Source organism: Parus major, chromosome 2 (genome assembly GCF_001522545.3).
Source record: "Parus major isolate Abel chromosome 2, Parus_major1.1, whole genome shotgun sequence".
Taxonomy (NCBI): Eukaryota; Metazoa; Chordata; class Aves; order Passeriformes; family Paridae; genus Parus; species Parus major.
Genome location: NC_031769.1, coordinates 43,436,285 through 43,454,492, shown reverse-complemented (window position 1 = coordinate 43,454,492; position 18,208 = coordinate 43,436,285). Strand labels below are relative to the sequence as shown.

General features: G+C 40.5%; 2 protein-coding genes across 2 annotated transcripts; both read left to right on the top strand.

Annotated features, from left to right (window-relative positions):
* Positions 1-1,482: 1,482 nt before the first annotated feature.
* Positions 1,483-11,458, top strand: LOC107215712 (C-C chemokine receptor type 1-like). Its single transcript, XM_015652096.3, has 4 exons — positions 1,483-1,641; positions 5,467-5,550; positions 6,172-6,478; positions 10,899-11,458. Exon 4 carries the CDS (start codon positions 10,910-10,912, stop codon positions 11,456-11,458), a length of 549 nt encoding a protein of 182 aa, XP_015507582.1. The 5' UTR covers positions 1,483-1,641; positions 5,467-5,550; positions 6,172-6,478; positions 10,899-10,909.
* Positions 11,459-12,300: 842 nt separating this feature from the next.
* LOC107201049 (C-C chemokine receptor type 5-like) lies at positions 12,301-15,879 on the top strand. The gene has a single exon (XM_015620232.3). The coding sequence runs from the start codon at positions 12,305-12,307 to the stop codon at positions 13,406-13,408; it is 1,104 nt and encodes a 367-aa protein (XP_015475718.2). The 5' UTR covers positions 12,301-12,304; the 3' UTR covers positions 13,409-15,879.
* The last annotated feature ends 2,329 nt before the right edge of the window (positions 15,880-18,208 follow it).

Sequence of the window (18,208 nt, the reverse complement as noted above, 5' to 3'; positions counted from 1 at the left end):
CTGGTGAGATACTGAGGGGACAAAAGCAAGCATTTGAGAGAGTCTCACCAGAACATCAAACAGATTCAAGACAAATTTTTTTGAGCACCACAAGTAGCTGCTGCTTTACAACAAATATTGAACAGCTAAGTGAAAATTTTTGCAAGTTCAAAACTTTTGGCATGGAACTCCTAAAGAGATAGCATGGTGCCTGGGCTTTCAGCATGCTTGTGAAAAGAATGGCCACATGCCACAGACAAGTATCTGCACACAGCTCCAAAACCAATCACACAGTCAAGTTCATGCACTGAACATGACAGAGTCCAATCTCCCTGTTAGGAGATGTTACTGCCATGTGTCCAGAAACACGTAGGGAGGGATATCCCACATAGCAAAAGATAACTCTGCCAACTGTCAGGCAAACTTCCTAAGGGGCTAAAGTGCATATGTGGTACACATATGTGGTAAAGTGCTGCACTCACCAGAAACCACCAGGTTTATAATCACTGCCACTGGTTTGTCTGTGGTAAGTATATAATGGACAAACAGAAATAGTGAAACTTTCGGTAACCAGTACATAGGGACGTTCTTTTCATAAGACTCTCTTGTTTGTTAAACCAACAGTAACCTTATGTGTCCATATTTTATATAAGATAAATGAAAACGGGGTATAAAGGAACAGGAGTAGATGGAAATGGATAAATAGAAAAAAGTGAGAGAATGACTTTATTAGCCCTAACAGACACTAAAAAATGCTAGCCAAACAAATGGGAAGACCAAAGGTAGATAAGGTTTAAGCAGACCCTTAAGAGGTTTATATAAGAAGGACTTCCAGTTATGAAGCTCCAAAATAAAAATCCCTCCTTCCAGTGAAAATTACAGGAGGAATAAATACAAAGAATATAAGGACCAATTTACATGGTATTTTGCTGTAGTTAATTAGAAACAAAGATAGTGCCAGGAGAATAACATGACGCTGACCAGGTTAAATGGCACAACAGGCAGATACTGCTTATTTTGAAATTTAATTTTGCTACTGTTTTCAGCTGTTGATGCATACTGGCCTTCACAAGGAAGTGTTTGGTGTGGTCACTGGGGCCTCAGAAGCATTACTGCCTAATAAAGTAATAAAAGATTTTAAGCTAACAGAGGAAAAATAACAAACCGGAAAATTCTGGTGCATTTAGAATATTTATAGCAACCAAGCCAGAACAAAGAGGTGCAAGCATTGCTTTGTACCTATATTTTGGTGACACTTCCCTACTAGGAGTTGTACTTTATGAAAAAAATTGAATAGGAGGATTTTAAAAAAGATTGTCCAAGTTTGTGTAACTGCCAAGATGTTTTGTACGTCTGGTGACAGAGCGAGAAATCTTGGTTTGAGTGTTTGAAGTCTGGAATGACTGTTCCTGGGAAGGTGGGGCACCGAGACAGAGGAGGGCAGCATTTTTAGAAACATAGGCCAATATGCAAAACTGCACAAACCTCCAAGCAATGCTCAGCTCTCCAGAACTGTCTACACAGTTGTGCCGGTAGGATGCTATCCACACAACACAAATAACATGACCTATCCTGATACCAGACTTTTTGAATGGAATGGAAAGCAAATGGGTGGAAGCAAAAGAGCCATCTGGATATACCTTGCAGGGACGCTACTATAAGGTATGGCAAATTATAGACTATATCTAATCTTTGACTCTCAAAAGTACTTTATGGTTTCTAGGGGCTGGTATTGTCCTGAACATGGATTCTTTCACCTGGTGCAAGAAGCTGATTCACACATACAGTTGAGATACTTTTTTTGTTTATATCTGGGCAGAGAAGGTGAATCCACAAAGCTAACACACCTCCAAAATGTCAAGTGCTCATTTTTATATGCTTTGAACAAAAACAAAAATCAGCATTTTCCACACGTGTACCAATCTAAAGCTGAAGAGCTTGGCTTTGCATTCTCTGATCTCCATTTAAGGGAGTGTACACTTCCTTTACCCTGCATGCTCTGTGAAGAAGGGGATTTTGTGAGTAAGAGGCAATCATAGTCTGTAGGCAGGTATTTAACTCTGTTAATGACTAAGCAAACTTCTTTGGCTTTTTCAACAGTTTCATTTTCTTTGTAGCTTGATTTATAGTGTCCTCCTGTTCTTACTTCTCAGGTTATAGATTTTGGTTCCTGCATGTTTGGTTTTTCCTTCATTTTTCCTAAGCTCTTTTACTTATCCTGTACTATACTTCAGTGATTTTTTAACTCTTTCAAGCTACTTTATTGCCTTACTGGCATATACTTTGTCATCAGACTCTGTTCACCCTCTGTATGACCTAGTTTTCACTGGGAAGAAATTTGGTGTGTGATTTTCCCCTGCTTGATAACTAGGTCCAGGAGTTACAGGTAAACAGGAAGAACCTATCCAATGCACAGACGAGATAACCCCAAAACACCAAACTCTAGACCTAGAATTTATATACTATAAATGTACCTGAAAAAAAAACCCCAAGGTGTGTGAATTATAGGCATATGTAAAAATGAGATTCTGAGAGATGAAATTTTGTGAAATGCATAACTGTGGCCCAAAAGTAAAATCTATTGTATAATAACAACTCTTTATCTATAAATGGGGAAAGCATACATCAGAAACCTGGATAAAAATAGTAGAAGGAAGCAATATTCTCTTCCTCGCTGTATAAGGAAACATAGTTCAGTAAGAGCACCTTGTAGAAAGTCAAAATAAAAACAATACCATGACAATAGAGATAGGATGTGCTGCAATGTGTAATTACGTATGTGTCAGATTTACAAAGAAGAAACAAACAGACAGCCTAAGAATTATAGGAGAAAAAGCTCCAAACCTTTGATGTTATTGACAATAAACAACAACGTCAGGAAATGTTCATCGGCTTTAGAAATGCTTGCGGCTTCCAGAATTTGGTTTTGTAACCCATCCTCTTTTACACCTATGTGTGATGTGTTTTGGTTTTTTTACTAGTCTCTATGATAGAAATCTTAGGGTGTGGTACATCGTGCCTTTCCCCTCTTCTCCCCAAAAGAATACACCTCACAGATGTGATGGTAGCTCAAATGATGAGTCACCAGAACTTTAGAGCCTGAAAGAGAAGGCCGATAAGAAAAATAGCTTAAGCAATAAAGTAGTTTGAACCAGACGTCTTTATTCAGCCTTTTCAAGACAAAGGCACTTGTTACTGATGAAATAAAACACATGCTAATACTAACCTAGTTTGGACACATATGTGGATAGAACAAGTAATAAGATTCATCTGATTCATGTTCACTTGTCTTCGTTTGACCTCCAGATGAAAAAGATTAACCATTGCTGCAGTGATAGACTTTTAATAAAACTGTTGTGCGCTATCACACTGTGTATATCTAAGAAAGGTATTTGTCATTCTGTCCCAGGGTTCCTTCTTCCCCCACAGCCTTTCTTCAGGTGGTGCAAGTTTGCAATAACTTGAATAGAAACTGTTAGTTGAATTTTCACGTTTCTATACCCATACTTATACTTGGTGACACTTGTGTATCACAGTGGTACATGAGTTTTTGGTATGCGTCCCTATAGCCAATTTGGTACCGGTGTAAATCTCAGGTAAATTACAGCATCTCCGTGGGACCACTCAAACACTTCAGTGTGATGGGCTGATTACTGTAAAGATGAATCAAAGATGAGCCATTGGATAGGAAAGACTGACAAATGCAGCTTGACTTGACAGTGTACATGGCTGCACACTTACATCAACCTGAGTCCCACAGGTGGGGAATGTAGCTCACTTCCTTTCCAGGAATATATTTACGGAGGGAAGGAGCATCACACCACTAAACATAACTCCAACTCATCTCTGAATGAAGACCATGATAGGTAAAATTCAAAGCTATATCAACCCACTGAATCATTACTTTTGTTACTGAACAGTAGCTTCAATTTCTTGGTAAAATGATGAGGTTCAACTTAGGTAAAAATTCTTAAAAGCCACTCGCGTTCATGACAAGCAGCAGTACACTTATTCAAAGAAATGCTTGGAAAGAGATTGAGAAAAGCTGAAAAAAAATCTGACTTACAACAATGGATGTGGTGCTTGCATTGTCCATACCTGTGCTCACACACACAAGATAGAGGCAGCAGGGAAGAGGAGGTGAGACAGCATCAAGATAGTCAGATAGTGTGTTAAAATTTTATACTGGATGGGAGACCAATTCCTGCAGGAACGATGTTGTCCTAACAGCACTGATGAACAGCACATCGTCCACTGCCCCACAAACAGCAGAAGGGGATTGAGCTTGCCTACAGCCTGATGCAAGTTCTGACCAAATCTGACCTCCAAGCACTTATCTGCAGCTGGGTAGAGCTAATTGTAGATATCCTGCAGGTGCTGACAATACAGTCACACAACTCAGTACTTGGGCTGCTTAGTGCCACAGCAATTCACACTCTCTCTGGGGAGTCTCTCATCCAGCTGTAAGATGCAGCTGCTGAGCAGACAGTGCATTCCCCTTATTGAGCTGTTATAATCATGAGTGGCAGAGGCCCTCTGTTGGTGTGCAATACTCTTCATCAGTAAATAACATGCCACACTGTGTTTGCTGACCAGACTGAGCTATGGAAACTAAAAGCTATAATCAACAAAATCAAACACATTAATAAAGCCAATGAATCTGTGGGAACAAGGGACAATTTCTGAAGACCAGCCTACTACAAGTCTTAGTTTTATGTAGTAGTGGTACTTGTTGTTATTGTTAGGCAGAATGTTGTGGGCAAGTTTCTCAGGAGCATGTTTCAGAACTAAAAAGCTTGATGAAAACTAGGCAAGTCCAGCAACAGGTTTGAGACTGTTTCCTCTGTTTTAATGGTGTGAAATTATTAAAGGGTTTAGAGTCTCCAGTGGGTTAAGTAACATATACAGCAACCAATGCACAAAGAGATACTTAAGATATCTATTAATTTTAGTATGTGAATTGTTTAGAAATTATATATTGAAAAAGTAATTTGACATGATACCTTATTTCAGAGTTATAAGCATTCAGTATGAAATCAGAATTTTTTATTCAGGAAAGCAAGGCAGTAATTGGGAACTTGTAAGTGTAGTGGAAACAGTATTAGAATCAGCTATTTTTTTCTGCTGACTGTGTAAAGGGTCTAATATAGTCAGTCCAAAAAGCATGCTGCAGCTAACATAACCTTAGAATACCTTTCAGGGGCCTTTAATTTTGACCTTGAGACTCCAGCCTTTAAAGACCTCATTGGAACAGCTGATTAGGAAAGGAACAGAAAAATCAATTTGTACTATGGAATAAAAATTAGTCCCTCATGCAGAGAAGGGTTGACAAGGAAAAGAGAGTGAGCTTTTCACTCTTTACTGTCTCCTCATGGATCTGAGGGGTAACTCACAAGTTGTGATTCCCTTGACTTCTGTTAAGGAATGGCAGCATCCAAAGACATCATTGTGTTTTTTTGTGGATTTTGTGTTTTAAAATCTTTTAAGGACACCAAGGAGTGCAGAAAAGCCATCTCCTTAATGCTTCACTGATGGGATGAGATCCTCCAGACCCTACCAAGAGATGTCAAGGTGAGGCAGGGGGTTGTACTTTATCAGGTATCTTCTCAGGGGTTCTCTGCCATTTGGTAAGGCACCATCCTTTTCTTGCTTTCTGTATTTTTCTTACCTCTATTGTCATTTCTTTGATGTCCAGGAAGGATATAGAAATCTACTCGTAGTGCAGCTTAACTATAAAATCAGAGGAATCAGCTATGAGGAAGGAAATTGATAAGAGATCAGATTTTATCAGGCTTTTCTAAAGTTTAATTCCAAAACGTAAGTAACAGTGCTGTTTAAAAGGCCAGGCTCACTACACAGACTAAGTCACAGTCTTATGAGAGGGATTAAAATAAAAAATTCAGTCCAGAAGACTGGGTGAAAGAAAAACAGGATTCATCAACCAAAATATAAGGACTGCAACTCAGAGCAAGAAAGTAATTCTGAATTAACCCAGAGCAGGTAATTCTGAATAGAAGCAGAAACTTTATTCAAAGGCTCTACATTTTGTAAAAAGAACAGAAAAACATAAAATCAATTTAATGGCTAAAAAATGTAAAGGGATTAACTGCATGTAAACTGTTCTTGATTCAAACAGGTTAGCTAAAAGAAAATGATAAAATAATTATATGAACCCTTTTTCTAAACCTACAGCTGTTGGTTGTGAAACTTCAGCTCCTAGGAGGATCCTCAAGAATTTCAACATATCTGCATGTCTCAAGAGTTTTAGAAAAGTAACGTCTGATGACCCATTTTTATAAAAAAGAGAACCAGAGAACTGCTCCTTCATTATTTTTTTTTTTAAATGAGAACAGATTTTTTTGCTAGAAGTTTTCAAACTGATACATCCTTCTTCACACAGGAAGAGATGTTTTTGACCTTCATCTTGTGACAGACAAGTCATTTTAGCATTACTCCTGTGGTAATAATACAAGATATCACCTGCACCATAAGATACACAGTAAGTCATATTTACCTCTTTTTTTTTTTTCTTTAACATTAAGTAGCTACTTAGGTAATATAATGTCTGAATTGAAACATACTAGTGGAATCCTGCCAGTGTACTCATCTTTAAAAATTACCCTGGCAAAATGCATAATATATGTTAAATGGAATATACTAGTTTTAAAGGACAAAATCACTGAAATACTTGAGCAGAGGTAAGGAAAGAAATAAATCTCTAGTGATTGATCTGAGTAAGAAACAAAGTGGAGTACGCCTCCCTGATTTTGTCTCTGATAATTCTATGCAATGATGGAAATATGGATTTTAAAACTGTTCCATCAACACAAAACAGTTGTTTGAATGTTGAGTTATTTAAGAGTACTCAGGCTTCTTACAGGATGATTAAAGAAAAACTAGTGCTGTATTTTAGACACTGACTCATTGGATCCTGTTTACATGCAGCATAACTTAGCCCTTTACCTCCATTTGCCACAGTCTTATAATTACTACCATTTTATGGGACTATGCAAATGAACTGAAACTGACTTTAATAAAATCTTTGCCTCTTAAAACACAGAAAGCTGTGACCTGAAACTCAGCATGAAACAGTGACATGAGTTTACTCATCTTTCCTATGGTGAGCCTTTCTTTTAAAAAATGCATGACTCTCGAGCAGAGCAACATAATTTGTATAGCAGATTGCAGGTTTCTAGAAATATTGCATTTATTTAAACTATAATCAAAATAATATAGAACTTTTTTTTAAATATCCTTTCTTCAGAGATATTTGTTGACTACCTTTTGGGGTTTTTTTAATGATCATGAAATATAAGCTCAGATCCCTCTAGTTAGGTGAACTGATTAACCCAGTGAAATATTCTAGCCAGTAGCCAACAGTGTCTTCTAAAACATCAAGATTATAGGATAAAACACAAACCTGCTTACAGTTCCTTTTTTCTGTTTCCAAATTAGTATTTTTTGTCTCTGTTGTCAGCATGTGCTGGATACTATACACAATTCAAAGTAGTAAATAGTTTTGCAGAGGGACTTCTGAAGCAAGGGCTGGGCTAGAGGAATGGGGCTTGGTTAGCAGAAGCAATTGCTCAAAGTGAGAGCTGTAACTTAAGCATGCAAAAAGGATTGTAAGGAAGAATACAAGATTCAGGGAAGATGTAGCAGTCATTCCAGGAAGGCAGAGGAAAAAGAAGGAAGGCATTGAGATAACAGTTGATGGGAAGAAGGGTCTGTCACAAAAAGAATACACAGTAAAAAAGAATCACAGTAATATCAAGGCAGCATTTTGCTATGATAATTGCACGAATCCTATCGATCACCTATTCACAAAATCTCACTCTGGGCTGATGACTTGGTTGTTTTTCATACCCATATTTAAGCATGACCATCCCACAGGTGCAAAATGAGCAAGACAGAAAGTGCTAGGTCTGGCACTCATCCCATAATCCTAGTATACAGCATGGCTGACTGACACATTGTAAATGAGGATATTTAGCTATGTGCTGGGATGTACTGTAAGGGCATGCAACATGGATCTAGCAGGTCTAGCTGAAGTAAATCTTAAATATTTAATTGAGCAATGACCAAGTCTCATCATGTTTTGAAGTTAAGAATTTAATATTTTATACCAAAGAGTGTTCTATAAACTCACTTTTTTTTAAGTGTTGCTGAAAGTACTTAGGAAATATAAACCCTTAGCTACTTTAAAATCAAGTTATTTACTGACAACAGACGGAGCCACAGCCACTTCCTTTACCAACAAAACCATTACTGCCGCATTGTAATAACTACATAGTATGACTATGGAAAAAAACTGCTTCACAGAGATTGCCAGAGTTTCCTAAAAGACAGCCTTTGAAAAGGCTGACAGAACTTATTTGTTATCAAGAAATTGTATCCAGGCAAAGCTGAGACACAAACAATTAGCATTAGCAAACAACAATTTGCTAATTTTCTCTTACTCCTCATTCTCCAAAAGAAAACTTTACACCATACTCAACATACCAAAGTAATGAACAAGGAAGTCATCTTCCTTATTATTCTTAGGAGCAGAGCTGGCAGCCAGACTCAAAAACTTGGGGAAAGAGCAGGAAAATGTTTTGCAAAAGCAGCATTTCTTTTTGTACAAGGTGCAGATTTTGCTCCAAGAAAACTTCCTCTTTTGGGGCAGATGCATATCTACATTGTGCACCATAAGAATCTCCATCAGGAGCTGGCATTTCTGAGGCCAGAGACCTAGCAAATAGCCTCTTCCCCAAGACCTCAGTTTAGGTTTAGCTAATTCAACCACTTTGACACAGATTAGGGATGCTGGCATTTTAAGCAATCTGTTTTTATAGCAGAAAATACTTACTCCTTACTCCTGAGAGGTTTTATCTACACAAAGAGATGCTTAGGGAATTTGGCAAGCTCTAACTCAGAATGGACCACTTGTCCAAAAAGCAGTGCAGGGGCCTATCTTTCAGTCACTCCAGCCATAGGCTAAGTTTCTCCAGTGATATTTAGACTTGCAGAGCTCAAGTCTAAGAGTTCTTGAACTCTTTGAGTTCAAGAACAAAATGGTGGTGGTTTTGAGAGTGTGGTCTCTGAAAAAGATGCCTGCAATCACACAGGGCAGACCACACCACTGAAAAAAGTGCATTCAGGGAAGGAATGAACTCTGGTGCATGACATGAGTGCTCACACATGAGGGATCACACAGCAAGCTGGGGCAGACGCACTGCCTGAACTCTTCTGCATCGGGAGCACTCTGTTGCCTTTGTCTAAGAACAGGCATGACACTTCCAGGAAGAGGCTGATTTCAAAACCAACACCGGGCCATGGGCAGCCACCTGTCTGCCATGAAGTGTCTGATAGAAGCAGTCATGGTGGCACAGGAAGACAGAGCAGCTCTTTAACCAAACACTGAGGAGCTCTCTTTGAGTGGCTACCAAAGGAAGGCATCGATTGTGCTTCCTCACTAAGTAACCAGGAGCACTTCTGGTCCCTCCAACACCTGTCTTCACATAATCCTCTGCCCAGCTTCTCATGGAACACACAGGAATTCTTACATGTTCTCTATGAGAAGACAGTTCTCTGAGCTTTTCAGAGATCAAGTTACACAAATCTGTGCTGCATCTGACTCACAGTCCTATCAGGGACTTGGGAAAAGAGGAGATTTTGGAGACTGGAGGGGCTGCCACCCAAACTCGTTCTTGCAGGGGAAATCCAGTGCCTCCAACAGTCCTTAAACCAAAACAGAAGGGACAGAGAGTTTGCACAACCCTTGCAGTTCCTCTCTGTTGCCTTACTGGAAACACTGACTGACAAAGGGTGAAGAACAATATCACATGAAGAAATGTAGTGCATAGTCTTAGCTATGGCCATATCTGCCTTTTGCCTTTGTGCTCCCTCCAAGACACACTACCAATCTAAACTTTGCAGCTCCTGAATAAGGGCTGTAAACAACTACTGAAACAAGGAATCAAAACTCCTTACATCCCCAAACAGCAGTGGAGAGGCCTTTCAGCTGACAGGAAGATGCCACAACAGAGACAGATACAAGAGGCCACTCCTACAGCAACTCTCATCTTTTGCATCATTTGCTAAGGTCTTTGTCTGTCTGTTCTCTCTACAGGACTGTGCATCAATTTCACTCCAGAGCTGAAACCAGCACACTTCCACTGCCTACACCTGCCTACACCTGCCCTAGGCTCTGTAAAAGAGCCAGTGTTTGCCATTTTAACCCAGACCAACAGAGCTGACTTTCCACTCTTCACCACCCACAATAGCACAGGTGGGTATGTTTAGTACTGTCCTAATTCCCACGGGCATTAGGACTCCCAGAATGTCACTTGAAGCAACCTGAAGAAGTGCATGAAGTCAGCTATTTTTTACCCATGTCACAGTGCCTTTGCAGGCACCATTTACACATGACCAGTGCCTGGTCCTCCATGAGTAAGGGCTACAGGATGGACTGACATGATGAGCAGGTGGCCAGATCCTGAGGAGAAGCAAGACTACGCTCTGCGTTCCAGACACTGTGCTTTCCTGAGGCTGCTTTCCTGACTTTCTACACTCCTCTAGAAAGCCACTGATGAGCACAAGAGCCCCAAACTATCCGTAACTCATTAAACTCATCCATCCTCTCCCCCTGGGTCAGGCAACTGACAGGTTCTGCTGAGAAGGGGAAACACACAAGACAGTGTACATATGGGAAACTACATAGAGCACACTTCCAACATGCACCAGTGACACTCCACAGATGTATAGCTGGGTTTCCTGGGAGCACTGTAATTTCACTGTCTTTCACACCTTGACATCGTAATGCTTCTGTGCTGATCAGAAAAACTCATTTCAGAAGAGAACATCAGCATGTTTCATTCTCTTCACTGCATAGCTTGGAGATTCCTCTAGTTTAATGTTTTATTCTTTCTTTCCAGACCAATACACCATGGGAAATGAAACCACAGACTTCACTGACTGGCCACTGACAACAGAATTTGACTATAGTGATTCAACACCTTGCCCTGCAACTGAGGAAAAGCACTTTGCAGCAAAATTTTTGCCACCTCTTTATTCTTTAGTGGTGATATTTGGCCTGACAGGCAACATGCTTGTTGTCCTTATCCTGGTAAAATACAAGAGGCTGAAGAGTATGACTGACATCTACCTGCTCAACTTGGCAGTTTCTGATCTGCTGTTTGTATTTTCGCTCCCTTTTTGGGCTTATTACGCAGTTCACGACTGGATTTTTGGGGAGGCGCTGTGTCGAATTCTGTCAGGTGTCTACCTCCTTGGCTTTTACAGTGGCATCTTTTTCATAATCCTGCTGACCCTGGACAGGTACCTGGCCATAGTGCATGCGGTGTTTGCTTTGAAAGCCAGGACAGTCACCTACGGCATCCTCGCCAGCGTTGTCACTTGGGCTGTTGCTACTCTTATTTCTGTCCCTGGGGTAGTATTTCACAAAACTCAGAAGGAAAGTTCANAACAGGCATGACACTTCCAGGAAGAGGCTGATTTCAAAACCAACACCGAGCCATGGGCAGCCACCTGTCTGCCATGAAGTGTCTGATAGAAGCAGTCATGGTGGCACAGGAAGACAGAGCAGCTCTTTAACCAAACACTGAGGAGCTCTCTTTGAGTGGCTACCAAAGGAAGGCATCGATTGTGCTTCCTCACTAAGTAACCAGGAGCACTTCTGGTCCCTCCAACACCTGTCTTCACAAAATCCTCTGCCAAGCCTCTCATGGGACACACAGGAATTTTTACATGTTCTCTGGAGGACTGTGAGAAGACAGTTCTCTGAGATTTTCAGAGATCAAGTTAAACAAATCTGTGCTTCTGCATCTGACTCACAGTCCTATCAGGGACTTGGGAAAAGGGGAGACTTTGGAGACTGGAGGGGCTGATATCACAGTCACAAGCCTTTTTCTGCTCTCAATGTGTAGCAGAACTTGCCTGAGGGCTTTCAGAGCTCTGCTGCACACTCACATCCCAGGCCCTGACTCCTTGCAGGGGAAGATCAGTCCCTCACACAGTGCCTAAATCAAGAACAGGATGTCTCAGATTCAATCCACCATTCCTCTGTTTCTGGTTAGGCCAGGCAGCTGACAATCTCTGCTGAGGAGGAAAAGTGCACATGACAAGGTAGATGTGGGAAATGACACTTCCAAAACAAGGCAGTGAGACTCCACAGCTGTATGGATGAGTTTCCTGGGAGCACTGTAATTTCATTTTCTTGACATCGTAATGCTTCTGTGCTGATCAGAAAAACTCATTTCAGAAGAGAACATCAGCATGTTTCATTCTCTTCACTGCATAGCTTGGAGATTCCTCTAGTTTAATGTTTTATTCTTTCTTTCCAGACCAATACACCATGGGAAATGAAACCACAGACTTCACTGACTGGCCACTGACAACAGAATTTGACTATAGTGATTCAACACCTTGCCCTGCAACTGAGGAAAAGCACTTTGCAGCAAAATTTTTGCCACCTCTTTATTCTTTAGTGGTGATATTTGGCCTGACAGGCAACATGCTTGTTGTCCTTATCCTGGTAAAATACAAGAGGCTGAAGAGTATGACTGACATCTACCTGCTCAACTTGGCAGTTTCTGATCTGCTGTTTGTATTTTCGCTCCCTTTTTGGGCTTATTACGCAGTTCACGACTGGATTTTTGGGGAGGCGCTGTGTCGAATTCTGTCAGGTGTCTACCTCCTTGGCTTTTACAGTGGCATCTTTTTCATAATCCTGCTGACCCTGGACAGGTACCTGGCCATAGTGCATGCGGTGTTTGCTTTGAAAGCCAGGACAGTCACCTACGGCATCCTCGCCAGCGTTGTCACTTGGGCTGTTGCTACTCTTATTTCTGTCCCTGGGGTAGTATTTCACAAAACTCAGAAGGAAAGTTCAGGCTATACCTGCAGTGCTCATTATCCATCAGAGCAGATAAATACATGGAAACAATTCCTCACCTTAAAAATGAACATCTTGGGACTTCTTATTCCTATGTTAATCATGATTTGCTGCTACACACAAATTATAAAGACGTTATTGCAATGCAGGAATGAGAAGAAACATAAAGCAGTCAGGCTTATTTTTATTATCATGATTATCTACTTTTTTTTCTGGGCACCATACAACATTTGCATTCTCTTGCGTGATTTTCAAGGTGCATTTTCCATCTCTACTTGTGAAGGAAATAGTCAACTTCACAAAGCAATCCAAGTGACAGAAACAATCTCAATGATCCACTGTTGTATCAACCCTGTAATTTACGCCTTCGTTGGAGAAAAATTTAGGAAATATCTTCACAGCTTTTTCCGAAAGCAGATTGCAGTCCACTTGTCTAAATACTGTCCTGTTTTCTATGCTGACACAGCTGAACGAGCAAGCTCCACCTACACACAATCTACTGGAGAACAAGAAGTTTCTGCTGCATTATAAACTGTGTTTAGTGAAAAAATGGAATTGACACTTGTGAGATCAACTCTGTGACAAAAGCCTGCTGAATCTCTCCTGGATATTGTCTCTAAGGCAGCTAAAAACAGAAAAAAAAAAGCTATAAAACTAAAAAGAAAAAAAAAATCATAGAATACATATTTACCAAAGTTTGCATTTGCTCACAGACTTGGGTATTTGTAAATACATTAAAAGGATGTAGCAAGTTACCTGGTTGGGGGCCTGAGCTAGCAGGCTAACAGATTTTTTTAAGTGAAATAGAGGTTATAAAGTTGCACTGGTTCTTCGGAAACATCTCTTGATTGTACATTACACAAGATATCTCACTCATTTGAACCTAGTCTCAGTCATATTTTTTACTAGTCTGGTTGTGTATCTCTGTAAATAATGCTAAATTACTAAGGTCTGTCATACACCATGGAATGGAAAATTTTATACACTTAGAATGGACTCTAATATTTCATGATATATTTTCCTATGTGTATGGTTGAGTCCTAACCACTTAGATCTTTCTCATAATAGTTTAACTATTAGGGGCTAATACCTGAGTGACTGTTGAGTTTGTTATTCTGAAGGCTCTCTTTTACTCATCTGCTGTTTTATATGCTACTCATGCTAAAGAGATAATTTCATAGAGCTATCACTAAAAAACGAATGTCCTATAACTAATCAGTGTGGTATCAGTATTTTAAAATTAAAATATTTCACATGGAGCTTTAATTGGGTTGGATCAAACATGAAGAGTGAGTCAACAGTGTTTTAGCTTTTTTAGTGCAGTGATTTTTGCCATTTTTGTAGCCTACATAAGAGAAAAACTTTAGAAAAATGAATGTAGGCGTAATGGCTGCCAAACCACAGCTGTGTTAGAGGTGTGAAAATTATTTCTGAACTGGATTGACACAGATGTTTTAGAGATAAGTGTATGTTATAAACATTCAAATTAACAAAACATCTGAATAAGTAAAATTATTCCCTGTACTACAGAGTCAAGGACATAGAGCATCTGTTTTGTTTTAGAAGCTGGTATCATTTGGGGGGCTGTGACCATGGGGTTTTTGTCATTTAGGAGTTTTACAGAGAGAAAAAGCTTTACAGAGAGAAATTAGTAAGACTGGTGGTTAAATGTGACTGATTCTCCACAAAGATCAGAACCTGTAAAGCATAGGAACACATAGAAAACATGAAATAAATATTGGGCTACTCAGGTGCTTAAGAACATACCATAATCACAGTATTAATTAATTTGGGCCAAGTTCTCCTTCCAACAGCTCTCATACTTCCCCAAAGACAGATGGTATTGGACAAGTTTGGAGACTGGAAATAAAAAGTGACTCTTTTGTTTGCTGTTCCTACCCAGAAGGGCAATTTCTGTTTCCCAACTTCTCTAGATAGCCTTTTAAATAATATTTTCAAAGAAGCAAATGTTCCAAGAAGTCGCAAAGAAATTTTAGAGTGGAAAGTGCTTGTGAAAGCAGGAGTGAAATAGGGAAATCTTTATTTATCAAACCACTTGTTTTGAGTTACTTATTTTGTCATACTAAGCACCATTTGAACACTTTGGAACTACATCCACATGGGAAGTGTAACAGAAGTACCAAACCTCATTTACAAGGTTTTCAGCTGCATACTCTTCTTTAAGGCCCTGTGCAGCAATTACTTTCTGGACTTCGTATATGGTTTTAAAATGCGTAAATAGATCAGCGTAATGACAAATACACACCTAATCAGGCTGTCTTTTTTAACTTATAGAATACATTTATGAAAACAATTTTATATTTTATTCTGCTCTTGACAAGAACTTTGGCTTGGTCTTGAAAACACCTTGCCTTTACGAAACTACTTTCTCGGGAGGGCTTTGATGCCAGACACAATAATGCATCTTTGTCAGCCCTTCAGAAGCAAAGCACACAACCAAATGTGTGTGGGCACACTGTCAAACTTTCTGAGAGGCATGTCAAAACTGCCCTGAACCTTCTACAGCATGGACCTCTAATCATGGATCTTTCTAAGCAACAAGCAGCTTCCAGAGGAAGGAGGTGGAACTAAGATTGGTGGCCTAGTGGATCGGCAGCTAATCAAGAGTTTTCATCACTTCACTGGAAAGGGATCACACTTCAGCACATGAAAACAAGTCATCTTCAGCTACTGCAATGAACTGTGATCCACGGTGAGCCTGATATTTCTGAGTCTGTAAAGGTTTTCAGCCTGCCAGTGGCTGATTTCTCCTCAAGGGAAGGTTTCTCAGGAGTCTTTCTTTCCAGGACAATTTCTGTAAATAACTTACGTTTCTCAAAATAAATCTGTACAGCTGTGCTGATGGTGTTTCTCTTGTTCCACCAATAGGACTAGAGAGGTGTTCCCTTTTACCAATCATGTTAAGTCTGTATCAGAACACCTAATAAAAAGTACTAAAAAGTAGACAATAAAGCCTTCTGATCTTCTGCCTTTGAACTGAAGTCAAGCATCTTTATTTTGTGTCCAACAGCGACAATCCATGTTCAAGGAGACAATTGAAAACACAGTATGTGGTTGCACTGCTGGTACATTCAATTAAGGACTCTGCCAATAACTATAATAATACCTTCTATTATACTGTCCATTAAATTTGGTTAACTTTTTTGTTAGACTTCTGATCCTTTCCCACCTCCATCCCCTTTTTTTTTTGGAATAGCCCTGTAGAATGAAAAAGGAAAATAAATTCCACTTCACAATACTGAAAGAGCAGGCAGGACAAAATTGGGGTTTTACCAGTGGACAAAGAACCAGCTTAATCAAATAACACAGGACCATCAAGATAAATCCAGTGCTCTTAACTGCTTGTCACTAATAATCTAATAATAAATATGCTATTTTGGTAGTCATTACATTTGATTTTGTTTATATTTACCAATGGGAAATGCAGTGTCTCAGACAATTCAAACTGATCTTAGATGCCAATAGATCTTTTTTGCAAGTAGAAACAGGTTACTGAACTATCTCTTTGAGGAAGTGGAACAGCCAAGAGTTTTGGGTGACACCATAGCCAGGTGACTTCTGAACTGGTTTTAGACAGCTTTGAGCATCAGCCTGGTCTGATAACTTGATCCTCATACCACATTCTCAATGAACACTTCAGAGAATTGATTTACACTAAGAATGGTGCTTCATGTGGAAAAAAAGCACTGACATTTAGTTGGTTCCTCTTTATAGAGCTCTCTCTTTATATTTTCTTGAGGGATTCATTGTCATGATTTAATTAAGAAACTCCCCCACTGACAGCACCTTTCTTAGGTGCTATTAATGATATCAGGTGATATTAGTGGTTTTTAAAATAAATAAGCATATAAAAGAATTCCAGTGTATATACTGACCTAAGTAATTAGGTAATCTATCTAATAACAATTACAGTGGACTTGTGCACACACTTCCCTTCCCTTAAGATTACAGTGCCATCATGTGGTCTCACTGTAAAGTTTGATGCCAACAAACATGCATTACTCCAAGCAGGTTTTGGTGCTTTCCTCAGTGATTAGATATTGGAATGGGCGTCCCAGGGAGGTGGTGGTGTCACCATTCCTGGAGGTGTTTAAGGACAGACTGGATGTGGCTTTCAGTGTCGTGGTCTGGTTGACAGGGTGGTGTTGGGTCATGGGATGGACTCGATCATCTCAGAGGTCTTTTCCAACCTAATGATGCTGTGAGCTCTTTTCCTAAGAAAATATTCTAATGGAATGACTCCCCCCACTACAGGCATTGTCAGTGTTATGCAAACAGCACCAAGCCACTGTGGTCACTAAGGATGGAATGGAGATCCATTGGATGAGTACATCATGCCTGTCATGATGCAGGCAGATACCAAGACTAACACAGGAGAGTGCGTTAGATACAAGAGTAACACAGGGCACCTTTACTGTAAGGACATGTAAGGACAAAATTCCAGACCCTGCTCTGGAAGGAGAGCATTTGATGTCCTCGCCCACAGCTTGGAAGCCACAAGCTACTAGAATGAAAGTGAAGTGCAAGAACCTACACCTGGGTCATGGCAATGCCAGACACAACTCCAGGCTGGGTGTGGAAGCAATTGAGAGCAGCTCTGTGGAGAAAGACTTGGGGGTGACGGTTGATGAAAAACTCAACTCACTCCGCTCTTCTCTGGCCACAATTACCACTGCGCAGCAACTTTTTGGTTTTCTTTCTTCTTAAATATATTATCACAAAGGCATTATTGCCATTTCTAATTGGCCCAGTCCACCTTTGGAGCTGCCAGGGTTTGGCTCTGCTGGACATGGAAGAAGGGTCTAGTAGCTGCTCAAAGAAGGCACCACCTCTGTAGCCCCCCAGCTACCACAAACCAGGCCTTGCAAACGCAGTACAAAGTATCTGAAGGGGACCTGCAGGGAAACCAGGGCGGGACTTATCGTCAGGAACTGCAGTGATAGGACAAAGAGGAATGGGCACAAATTGAAAGAGAGTAAATTTAGGTTAATGTTAGGAAGAAATTTTTTCCTGTGACAGTGGTGAGGAGCATGTTGCCCAAGGAGGTTGTGGATGCCCTATCCCTGGCAGCGCTCAATGCCAGGATAGATTATAGGGTATTCAGTGTCCCTGCCCGTGGCAGGGAAGGCTGGGATTATTTGCTCTCTCAGGTCCTTCCCAACCCATTATTCCCCTGTAATTCCCGACGTTCCCCTCCCGTCTCTCCCTGCGGCCCCGCGCGCCCTCAGCGAGACGCTCTCCCCGGCCGCTCCCCAACGCGCGCTCCCAGCGCCCCCTGCGGGCGGAGCGCAGGCGCGCAGCCGCGCGACC

Excerpts from the sequence above, each read along its gene's own strand:
- LOC107201049 (XM_015620232.3), top strand. The coding sequence starts at position 12,305 with ATGTTTTATTCTTTCTTTCCAGACCAATACACCATGGGAAATGAAACC.